The following is an 11,536-nucleotide window of genomic DNA, read 5'->3' on the forward strand; positions in this document are numbered from 1 at the left end:
ATAATGCGAAGAGCGATAATTTAAACCTGCAAATTGGCATCTGGGCTTTCTGTGGGAAAAACGCAAATTAATATACATGCAAATTTAACTCGGACCAATAATGACACTCCTTAGTTATATATTGTATAGTGTATATATGTATTATATGGGATAGGTTTTATAAGATTTTTCATTTTCATAAGCTTGCAATTACTTGTGAGTCCTTTGTAATTTACAATAGAAGACACGGAACGAATGAAGTATATACAACAGAAGGTTTCCTGTACTGTGCCACCCTTCTACGAGAGAGATTCAACAGACTTGTTGACTTACAAATAGATGAAATTGAATCTGCAATCGAACGATATAGGAGCACGTTAGAGATTAAGTATTGCTTTTGAAGAAGTAGCAGATATAACTATGGTAATAAAGCCAATGTCAAGAACAATAATTTTCGTTGCGTCGCGACAGCTCAAAATTAATTGAAATAGCAACTGAATTCGGGTACCTGCTGAGAGTCTGCGGCAGAGATGAGATTATAGGTCCATATCCCTGAGAGTTGTCGTATAGTTCAAATAGTGGTGCGGCCACCAACTTATAGTTTTTCGGAACAGCAAACAGCGCTGTAACGGTTAGCAGTTAGACGGGTTAGAAGTTACCTTTGGCGGACGTATATGATATTAGTATGGTTCACAAGGTAGTGATCACAAGGTAGATCTACTTTAAAACATTGTCTTGAAGATTGTTGCAAACATATCACAATTGATAAAATGAACAATGCCTTACGCTATTATTGCGATTCAATCTTTAAGCATCTACATGAGCGAATTCTTTTTATGCCTAAACAAATTCCCGCAAGATACACGTATTCCTTCTTCTAACTTATTGCTTTTAGTACTTCCGAGAATTTGCTTGCAGTCTTAATTAAAGTAACTCTGTGTGTTTTAAATGCTATAAGCCAGACTGCTTTTGTCATTGTTTCTTTTCTTCATTGTTTGAGCAGACGTCACGCAAATCGGGAGTATACAAGGCCATATGATAAGTGACAAATGCTATTATCTGCATACAACGTACATACGATGCTGTTATATCAGAACAATGGCGACAACTCCATTGTCCACTTCTATTACAATATAGATTTCAGTTCCTCTTACAGAATGCTTTATTTTGGTAATCGAAGTGGGAAAAATCGATGGGAAAAATGCTAAACACTATGAATTGGTAAACGTTTCTTGCTCCTACTGAGTATGTGTACGTGTAGTGCGGCTAGACAATCACATTCGCATATAAAGTTTGTGGCTATGCAAGTTACTCCATTATGGTGAATACTTGTGTACAAAACGAATCATTTATAACCTAGACTTACACGTCGCCATGTGACCGTGTCAAATAGACCTTTCTGTTTCAGCAGATAATTGCTATAAGCACCTGAGAGGTCCGTAAAAAAAGCCCTGATAACGTTAAAGCCGTCACTGTGTCTCAAGCCACTAGCCGCAAGTTGTAGTGGACTACGTTGAAAATGCTGTATGAATATTGACATTGTAGATGTAATAACGCAATATTATACATAGGATAGCATAGCAATCTTATCTCAATGTATCACCGGCATAGTACAAAGGGAAAATGTAGTCTTTCAAGCAATGCTCTACATCGTTTATAACATTTTCTTTAAAAATAGCAGCAATTTTGTTATCATTATTACTATGTTACAATAAGCACACACTCTGTTAGGGACAGATATCAATTGGGGGAAAAAATTATGTTTCTTAGCTTACTTTAACGACCATACATTGCTTTACCTTTGTACCATGTTGAATTACATGTTATTTTTGCAAATTAGATGCCAGCTTCGGTGCCTTTGACGACTCGTACGCGCATAAGTTACACAATTCGAAAATATTTTATCTTGAGCAAAATGTTAATTGACTTACGAGTAGTTTAATAGAGTACGATGTTAATGTCGTTTGCGCTAAGAAATGAACAGTACGAGAGAATCACGGGCCTTTAATTTGCCAGCCCAGTTTGGCTTGTATCAAAATGCACGAGTCCCTGTTGTACTGTACATCTCAATTCATCATAATGGAGCATGTGCATGGCTTATGCAAAGAATCGACCTTGTCACTTGGATGTCGGTTAAGCCTGTGATTAAAAGAGACTAGAGGTTGTCACACCCCATAAATGCTATACAATTTAGCATTAAAGCTTGCAAATGCATACACACATTCATAGCGACTTGGCATAAACCCGGTACGCTATCCTACACCACACATATGACGGCTTTGCGAGCCACGCTGAGGCGGTGCCTGAAGTAGTCGATTTAAGGTTCATAAAATAATTCAGGACCTACCATAATTGCACTATACACCATATTACCATAAAACTATTGGGGTCATACGAATAGTTACACTATACACCATATTACTGCCATATTTCGGTTCTTTACCAAGCCAGGCATCAAAAAGCATGATACATCATTACAGGTTTTCCTACATTTAGTACAGAGAAAACATTCATACCTCTGCTCCGCGTATTTTATGGTAAAAACTACCCAATTTGTATGAATAATTGTTTGTACAGTCCTTTCTCGATTCGAGCCTGCACTTCGGCTTCAGCTAAAGCGGTTGCTCATTACGCGTATGTCATCGTCTATTTAAAACTACACTATAATAGCTGAATGAAAGGATACAAAATAAAATTTTAGAATAAGATATGAATTTTTCTATACACGCGCCCGTCTGCGAACCGAAAAATAGTTAATAGTGCTGTAAAAAATGCTCAGTAATTTTGCAATTTTAAACTAGAAATTTGACAATTCTGTCAAATGGCAATTACGGTGCGTTAAACTTCTTACTCAATAACGTATTCTGTCACAAATAACAAAAAACTACTTCGCTCTCTTTTCATTCTTCAGCTCTTCTGTCAAAACCGACCGATCAGAATTAAATAACAACCCTAAACATTGCACTGTGAGCAAGATTGCCTATTGAACCGGTATCGGCGCCGAAAGGCTTCTACTCGAAAATTATACATACATATGTACACAAAATGCGCTGTTTAAACTCCAAAAAAGCAGAATACCTCTTCTAGAGATTTAAGTCAGTGTGTCCTGTTTTTACTTATAACAATCACTCGGTTTTGGCAAAAACGCAGATACATATCTTGCTTCATTTCGTCATTAGCATCGATTTGGCAAATCTCAATAAGCAATTTGTCGCCGAACTTGAATGCAAAAGCCAAGTTTCTTCTAGAAGGCCAGCTAAACATATATTTATGTATATATAATTTGTATTCGGATCCAAACTTTTCTCGTACTATGCATTTTTCTTGAGCACATATTGATGCGCAAGTTCGCAGAAAATTTCTATTTGATGGCGAGCAAATTAGAGATGAGCACAATATGATTCAATGAAGTACATTAGACTAAATAACAGGCAACATTATTTTCAAAACGTCCTATGCACGCAGTCAATCAATATCCGTGGAGTTTCAGGTATATAAACAGCCGATAAGGAACATCTTACTCAAATTCAATACGGCTCAAATAAAAGAACCACTAAGCACACTGTTCCTAGATGAGCGATTCTCTTGATAGGTAAATGTTTGAACATAATCAGCCTTCAATTTTTAAGCATTTATCTTCTGAGAGCCCCATACTTTCCATGTGCATGTATTATTAGTGATTATATTCTAACGATTTATGCAAGTCGTGACTATTAGCCAGGATAGAAGACAACAGCGGGCAATTACAATCTACTCAACTTTCCATAAGTAGTCAACGTCTTTGTACATATTTCGTTCATATATAGAACTCTACAATACACTGACACTTTCAACCTACGTGTACCACTGTAAATAATAAACAGATATGACAGGTATTCGACATTTGAATGTAGAATGTCGCGGTTGTGCCAGTTTCGTCGCCAGCTATAGGAATGAACCGAGTTCCCTACTTTTTTGTCATTTTTGTGTGTCGCCCTCTTGCCAAATCCGTTAGATTGCATTCGGCTTTCTCCATCAGATGTCTGAATATCGTCCTCTCGTTTCTCGGGAGCTGACTAGCAGACTGCCGAACGAAACTGCTTTAGTCTCTGGTCAGATACATTCACTTCATGATTATGACCGCTGCTTATAATATTCACTGCCGCATTTCTAGTTACTAATAACTCAATTATAACTAATGCACATGGTATGTATGTGAGTTATAATTATCGACGATAACTGAATTGGTAACTGGAATCGGTAAAACTTAACTGAGATAGAAATCCAAATTTGTAAGTACTGATTGTGTTTGCGGCATACCTTTCTCCTGAAGCTGAACTAAGAACAATCGCTTGTGCTCCTTTGGTTTGGTTATATGGGGAAGAATGTATGGATATTGTGCAGGCTCAAAATTTGGCCTCCACCAATTTCCAACCGCATCTTCGATAGTCCAATCCTGTTTCACACCATCCTGCCGCCCCAGCGTCTAGTGTCATACAATACAAATAATAATAAATAATTAAAATTATCAGCAGCTACACTATCACCAGTTGATTCACCAAAACTTGAATAATTACGACATAATAGGAAGTGGCTTGCCGACTATTTCTCACTCTGTCTGTCTATACAGATACTTCGACTGCGGATGTGCACAAGGCGATATTAACCGTTAAACGTAAATCATAATAAAACCTTTTTACTTGAACATCTGGCTTTTGATTTAATAGTGGAATAGAATTATTCGGTTCCGTTTATTATTCCGTTGTTCTGATCCTGCTTCTAAAAATGAATACAACTTTTTTGAGAAAAAATTCGTTATTCGATTTGCATTTACCTCTGTCATGAGTCGCTTCAAACCATCAACCTCGTCCTCTCCTGGGTTAAGCTCTCCACCAGGGCTGTAATGCAATAAAATTCGTAACTGTACAGCTGAACTGAGCATGTATGGAGAGATAGATTTAATATCAATTAACACATTTCTATTTGATAGATAGAAGAGGTTTCTTTGTCTGAAGCATTTTAAGGTATGAATGGTATTTCCGGTATTTTTCATTATACAAACCTAGGAAAACTACTTTATCTTTGTTAACAATTATTTAGCCAGTATTAGACAATATATTTTGAGTTAGATTGATGTGTTAACACGAAATAAAGATTGCCGAACCAAGGTACACCTTTAGCATCATACTACTTCTCAGCAGGCAGTAAATCGTTATATCATAATCTAACATGTTATTAAATATATTTAGTATAGAAATTATTGCATTTAAAAATATACAGTTTGAAGAAGGTAGCACCCAGTTGAAGCAAAAGAACATGTGGAAGTCCATGCTCATGTACAAGCAAGACTCCTTCAACAGATCGCCGCATGCCCACTTTGTCGAATTCGTCACGCATGCGTTGAAATCTGGCTGGCACCGAAGGGTCTTTTTCATACAATGGTTCCTTGGTACCAAACGTATAGTTTGTTAATGGGTATCTGAAAGATTATAACAAACAATGTTATGATTATTAAATATAAGGTATTATCACATTCTGTACATTACAGAGATTTCATTGAAATCAATTACCTAGGTTTTGCCTTCATGCTGCACTAGGTAAATTTGATTAGTTAAAATATCCTTACAATATTGCAAACTGTACATCTCCAAAATAAATACGAGAAAATCCACCGCATCGAACATATAATTTTTTATAGTTACGCGAAGAATATTAGATTTGATCTTTCGTAATAATAATGTTCAGTTGACTATAACTAATAAATATCGTCGTTCTGGTAGACAAACACTTAACCCGACATATTAGCCAAAGAGATGGGTTTATGATTTATGTGCTATCCGTGTAATCCAGTAATGTACAATTACTGCACCTCTGTTATTAGTAATAGCCATTGTTTTTTTGACCAATTTGACAACCAAAACGAGAGCTCATAAAATAAGTAATAAAATTAGCATATAACAAAAATTGACTTAGTTTAACCTGATCTATTCTATTTCTTCATTTTCATTAAGTTCATTCATTCTTTAGACACTGCACTGACGCATCATCAAGTGTGACTACCTTGTTTTTATTTATCCTTGTCTCTACTACACATGTATATGGCCGGGAAACTCGGTTAAAAATCATAGCTTAGTGCTTAACTTTTATAAAGCTAAATATAGTCATATTATTTTTTTCGGTAAACGAATATGAATTACGCTGAAAAAACCCATACTTAAAAGCTCTGTTGGGTTAAAAATTTTAACCAAACCAGATAAAAAAAACAGTATATTCTTAAATAATATACTTATATGATATACAAGTGTATATTTAGACGCAAGACTACCTATACAGTACTGATAAAAAGTTTATGTTTTTCAAAACAGTTGCCGGCCATAAAGGAGACATATCACTATATTAAAGACTTATAAAACAATAGGACACAAATACGCTTTTTTCTACGGCTATTTCTTAAATTTATATAAAAGGATGTGTTACGAATAAACTGATATCAGAAAGCATGCGGGTAGTATTTCAACTGGATGGATTTCGAGGTGCTATGAGGATACCTGGGCTGTGGTTAAACCAAGCTATAATACTCACAGGTTGACAGTCCGATTAAGCGTGAAGCTAAGCACATTAGACGGGTTCGAGGCCATATATTTGCCTTGATACTGTGCTTGCGGATTACCGCGCGTTGGCCATCCAGATGTTCGCTGAGGTGCTGATTTACTCATATTGATGTTGTGATGCTGTTACGTAGGTGCGCTATACAATTTTAAGCAGTCTGATCACAAGTTCACCACGGAGAATTTATAAACCTAAGGAACCGGTCACCGGCCGGAAACACTTGCGCCTTCAACACGTCTACACTGCCAACTGATGAAGTTAGCGGTTTCAGGCGGGATAATTGTTGTACGCGTGATGCTCAGAAAGAGGCGACGAAAACAGCACGAGGCGGGCGGGCTAAATCTTTCGACCGACAACAAACGATCGAACTACTTCGGGAACGATCTGCGGGGTTTGTTGGTCCCACCAAACGAAAACAAACGCCATCAGCAGCTGCGACAATGGGTTCAAACACAAGCGACGACTGCACTGTCGACGATTACAGATACAGACGAGAGGAGAAACTTGTTTTGATCGGAAGCAGCCGCAGTAACCGCTATAAGCGTTAATAAATTACTAATAGAAGAAGAGGTAAAGCGAACGAGAAAGGAGAACTGTAACTCAAGCATACGCAGACTTTATGTGGAAATTTTTACAATCATATTTAAAGGTTAGCAATTAGGACCAACCGAGATGGCGTTAAACAGTAACGCCCTGAACAGCGACCGGCCCTCACTGTAGCAGACGAAATAGCAGTCGTCGCAAGTGAGGGTCCTAGCTTGTAGGGGAGCGTGTTGCTTATTAATATTGGAGACGCGTGGTGATCTAGGTTCGAACCCTGACGTAGACACGTTTCATTTAGTGCTGGGAAAATTCTGATTAGCTGGCCCTCCGGTGGAATGCCTAACGACAATGCTGGGCACAGGACTTGAAACATTAAGGGAAATATGAAATCCTGTATTCAGGAAAAATGCATAAGAGCAACACTGCTGCCATATGTAGCTATATATCAAGAAAATGATGCAACTTGTCTTGTACAACAATCTTGTAAAGATGTCTAATAAACTATTTTTGTACAAATGGAAAGAGACGACGAACGCATATAGCAGGTAATCCACAACACTGATTACTCGAAATCAGTCTAACATATCTGTTCATTATAAATGAGAAGATGTTTACTATTTTATATAAATTGGCTCTATCACTTTATAGTTACTATTACAGTTGGAGTGTAGTAGTTCAACTCTTACTTTTTTACGTCTTATATGATAATGATATATCTGTATCCACAAAGTTCCCGACTGTAATGTAAAAGTGAACTACGATAAATTTTCGCCTTTATAAAGATAATGTCATATCATGGCGATGTGATTTGCTTAAATATTAAATCACCATTTTTCATTCGCAGACGAGTTCAATAAAGAATATTTGTTATTATGATGATTTTCGTAAATTGTTTCTGTTACTTCAATTTTATACATTTTAGCTCAGTCTTTAGTAGAACTTGCCTGTAGTATATGGCCCACATGGGCACCAACAGGATATATTTCATACATCTACTATTGCGTTTAATGTTATTGAGCCGATTGCTCCAAATGACAATCTAACTGAAACAAGACAGATGTAACGACTTACCTATAGAAAAGAAAATCTCAAAAGGCTTAGCCTTTGTTAATACTCGCAAGTATATTTGAAAGATTTCCACAATTTAAACCTTACAGTGTGATGTACGTTTTGCTTTAGATAATAATATTTCTGATTCAAAATAGCTAGACGAGAAAAAATCCAGGGTAACGGGCTCTACAAGCTGAACGTCACTCAAGCAGGAGTCACTGAAAATGTTGTTAGTATCATTACGTAACGTAAAAATAGCTTTTCATAAGATAAGTAGCAACTGCACCAGTAAAAAAGGACGGGCACACTTTTGAGGTTTGCACTAAATATTTGAAAAAACACATTTTTCTATATAGAAGCCATCCTTTGGAACACTATTTTGTCAGATATAGGATTTTTGGGGACGGGCTCTTATATTGGCCAGTCAACTAGCTGCATGGGATAACTTAACGAAATATATGTACATTCTGTTTGTTTTTTTTTTTTTATCTATTTATAATGTGTAATACATCTATTTATAATTATAAAGATTACACATTTATATTCGCTTCTAAGCAGCCGCTGCATGCTTTTATTGGTGAAACATTAAAGAAAAAAAGTTTTCTCGAGCAAGATAGACAACGGACCGTCAATAACACAAACAGACAAGGAACTTCAGACTGTGCGAACATGTGTTGGAACCACTGCATATTCTATCTATCAGGAAAAAATGTGACCGGCTGAAAAATGAGGTTCTGCCAAATGGAGCCGAATGTTTTTACAATTGACAATGAATTGTATTTCGGCTTCCTTTCCATAGCAATGACCTATTCAGTGAGATTTAAGGTTCTCTTATGGGCCAACATTCTTACACTTTGAAAATTCTTGCTTCAATTGTGCTTGTAGTAAAAGAGCCCTAAAAAGAGACATGATCAAGTTCCGCAGAGAAGAAAATAGAGCTACATTTGTCTGTTTAACGGATATCTTAGGTTGCTTTCTTTGATGCGTTATCGCATCGTAAGGAGCTGTACGCTGAATCGGCTGTTTAAATGAAAAATGGCCGCTTTGGAATAGGCCACGTCTGCACTAAAATTAGTTTCAGTGCTCTAACTAGTGTATATATATATATTGAAGTTATGATGTTTTGTACATACTAATTAGCATTAATATGTATCTTTCCTGTTTAAGGGTATTGTTATAATTGAAAATTCTATTTTACACGCATATGTAATAGTCTGATCAGTAAACATTAGTTTCTAAACATATTTTTGCAAAATAGTTCTGAGCATTAACATTTCATTATGATCAGAACGACCATAATAATACTAACTTTAGTAACTGATTTTCAGTACCTAGATAATAACTACTTTTCAGTACGCAGTAAGTATTCAATATTTATGTACCCGGTGGATTAGTCTATAAAATTCTATAGTAGACAATCAGGTGTAGACAAACAAGTGGCCTAAAAGAAACGTATTGTAGCAGTAGTTTTGAGTAATCAAAAAAAAAAAAAAAAAACGAAGTTATAGTTATTAAAAACTGTTACTGGGAATTTTAAGGCATCTTTTTTTTAGAATAGCATACATTAAGGCAATCTATGACTGCTATACAATTAATATTTTTAATATTGTTCCATTTGAAGATCCTAATAGTGTTCCGAAATTCAAATTGTTTACTGAAGTAATTTCGGTAGGATGAATATTTTTTCAAAAAAAAAAAATTATTTTTTACTATGAAACAAAAAAAAAAAACTATTTTTACTACTACGACAGGATGCATTTCGTAAACAATTATTTTAACATCGGACATTTCTAAGATATTCGAATGTGAAAGTTTTTTTACTTTCTCAAGATCTATATAAATAGTACGAGGCAATTTTTTACACAGTCTATATAAAAAAAAAGCGAAGCTTATAAAGGGGAACAATGTTCGAAAGAGTTCTTAAAAAATAAAAGATTTATACTTCAGCAAAATTTGCAATTATTCAATAGAAAAACGCTTGTTTGCAGGTTATCGTTTATTTGAAGGATTATAATAGAATCTTTATAATTTGTTCCATTCCTTATCACTAACGCAGAGCACGCTAAAGGAAAGAATATTTAAGCTTAACGATTCTTATTTCATAATATGATAAGTTGAAAGATTGCATAGCGTTGGTAGTGAGGGGAACAGATGAGTTCGGCTGTTGCTCTCTTCATAATAACCTATTAAGCAAAAACACTGTTTTCAAGTTAATTAGTGCAGAACCATCACATACATTTTAGATAACGCGTTGCGACGCATCGAATATTTTTGAGGAATCTTAAAAGATACGTCATATTTTCGCATCGTTTTGCTTGCAAGGCGATCTACACTCATCATACACTCAAGAGCCCCGACCTCAAGCTTGCAATATAATGATCACCCTGTGTTTCGTTTCTAACATAATATACAATAGCGGTAATTTAGTACTAACCTTGGTAGAGCAATCGCCACTTAAAAATGTAACTTCCACAATAAAAACAAATGTATGGGCCAAATACACGCGAGATTATTAGATACATGACGAGACTACACGTTAAAGCTCCGTCTCCAATTTTTTTTTTTTTTACATTTATACAGGTTCTTTTGCACTACGCAGTTTAATGCAGCTATTGTGGAGTAGAAGTGACTCATACAGGAAAATCTAATTGGAAAAAAGACCAGAAATGAAGAAGTGAGAACATACTCAATAAAAGGGCGCATGTTCCACATTCTAACATATCGGCAACTGATATTTAGTACTACAGAACTGCGCGTTGAAATTGAGCCCAAAAATGGCTTTGATGGCCCTGCTCTATGACTTCATGATCAACTCTTTTGGAAAGTCGGTTTTCGTTACCATATCTGGTACCATACTTACGTATTATAATTACGTCGTTAATTTTGGTATTGAAAGTGAAATATTTGTAGAGCTCAGCACGTTATAGTGTGTTGTGGTTATAAGTCAGTACTTGTTAATTGTCAACAACTCTTAGACAGAACGTAGCCAGGTGAAAACTAGCTGAGAAAGCAATTCCAATATGCGCTTATCAAATGTTTATTTCCCGTATAAGCGGTTTTTCTAATTAACACTGTTGCAGTTGATAATACCTTTTCAAGATTCAATAACAGCAAATAAGTGATCATCGAAAATGGAATAAATTTTGTTTCGGTTTTGCGTCGTATACAGTTTTACTTGGCCTCTAGTGCCCCTTATGATCAGCTTATCTCAGCAAATTTGCAAGCAAGTACTCTCGGTCTTCTGATTGTGAGACGCACATGATGATATAAATTTTCCGATATATACCACACGTTCTTCAGTTGAGACAATGATCGGAAACATAGATCAACGCGATACACCGCGATTTAAGTACTGTTTATCGTTGGCATTTAATTG

General features: G+C 35.8%; 1 protein-coding gene across 2 annotated transcripts; it reads right to left on the reverse strand.

The window, feature by feature from the left end:
• Window positions 1–114: 114 nt before the first annotated feature.
• Window positions 115–7,258, reverse strand: Cpsf5 (cleavage and polyadenylation specificity factor subunit 5). 2 transcript variants are annotated; one of them, XM_022806094.2, is made up of 6 exons: window positions 6,541–7,252; window positions 5,237–5,437; window positions 4,793–4,856; window positions 4,279–4,444; window positions 488–602; window positions 115–330 (listed from the first exon to the last, which is right to left on the reverse strand). In XM_022806094.2, the coding sequence occupies exons 1-6, from the start codon at window positions 6,672–6,674 to the stop codon at window positions 309–311; spliced, it is 702 nt and encodes a 233-aa protein (XP_022661829.1). In that variant the 5' UTR covers window positions 6,675–7,252; the 3' UTR covers window positions 115–308. The 2 variants fall into 2 exon arrangements, 1 of the variants encoding a protein (XP_022661829.1); XR_015328902.1 differs by lacking the exon at window positions 115–330 and adding an exon at window positions 3,930–4,042 and having other exon boundaries at window positions 6,541–7,258.
• Between the last annotated feature and the right edge of the window lie 4,278 nt (window positions 7,259–11,536).

The sequence above is a fragment of the Varroa destructor genome, unplaced genomic scaffold, assembly GCF_002443255.2.
Source record: "Varroa destructor unplaced genomic scaffold, Vdes_3.0 BEIS01000005.1, whole genome shotgun sequence".
In the NCBI taxonomy this organism is placed as follows: domain Eukaryota; kingdom Metazoa; phylum Arthropoda; class Arachnida; order Mesostigmata; family Varroidae; genus Varroa; species Varroa destructor.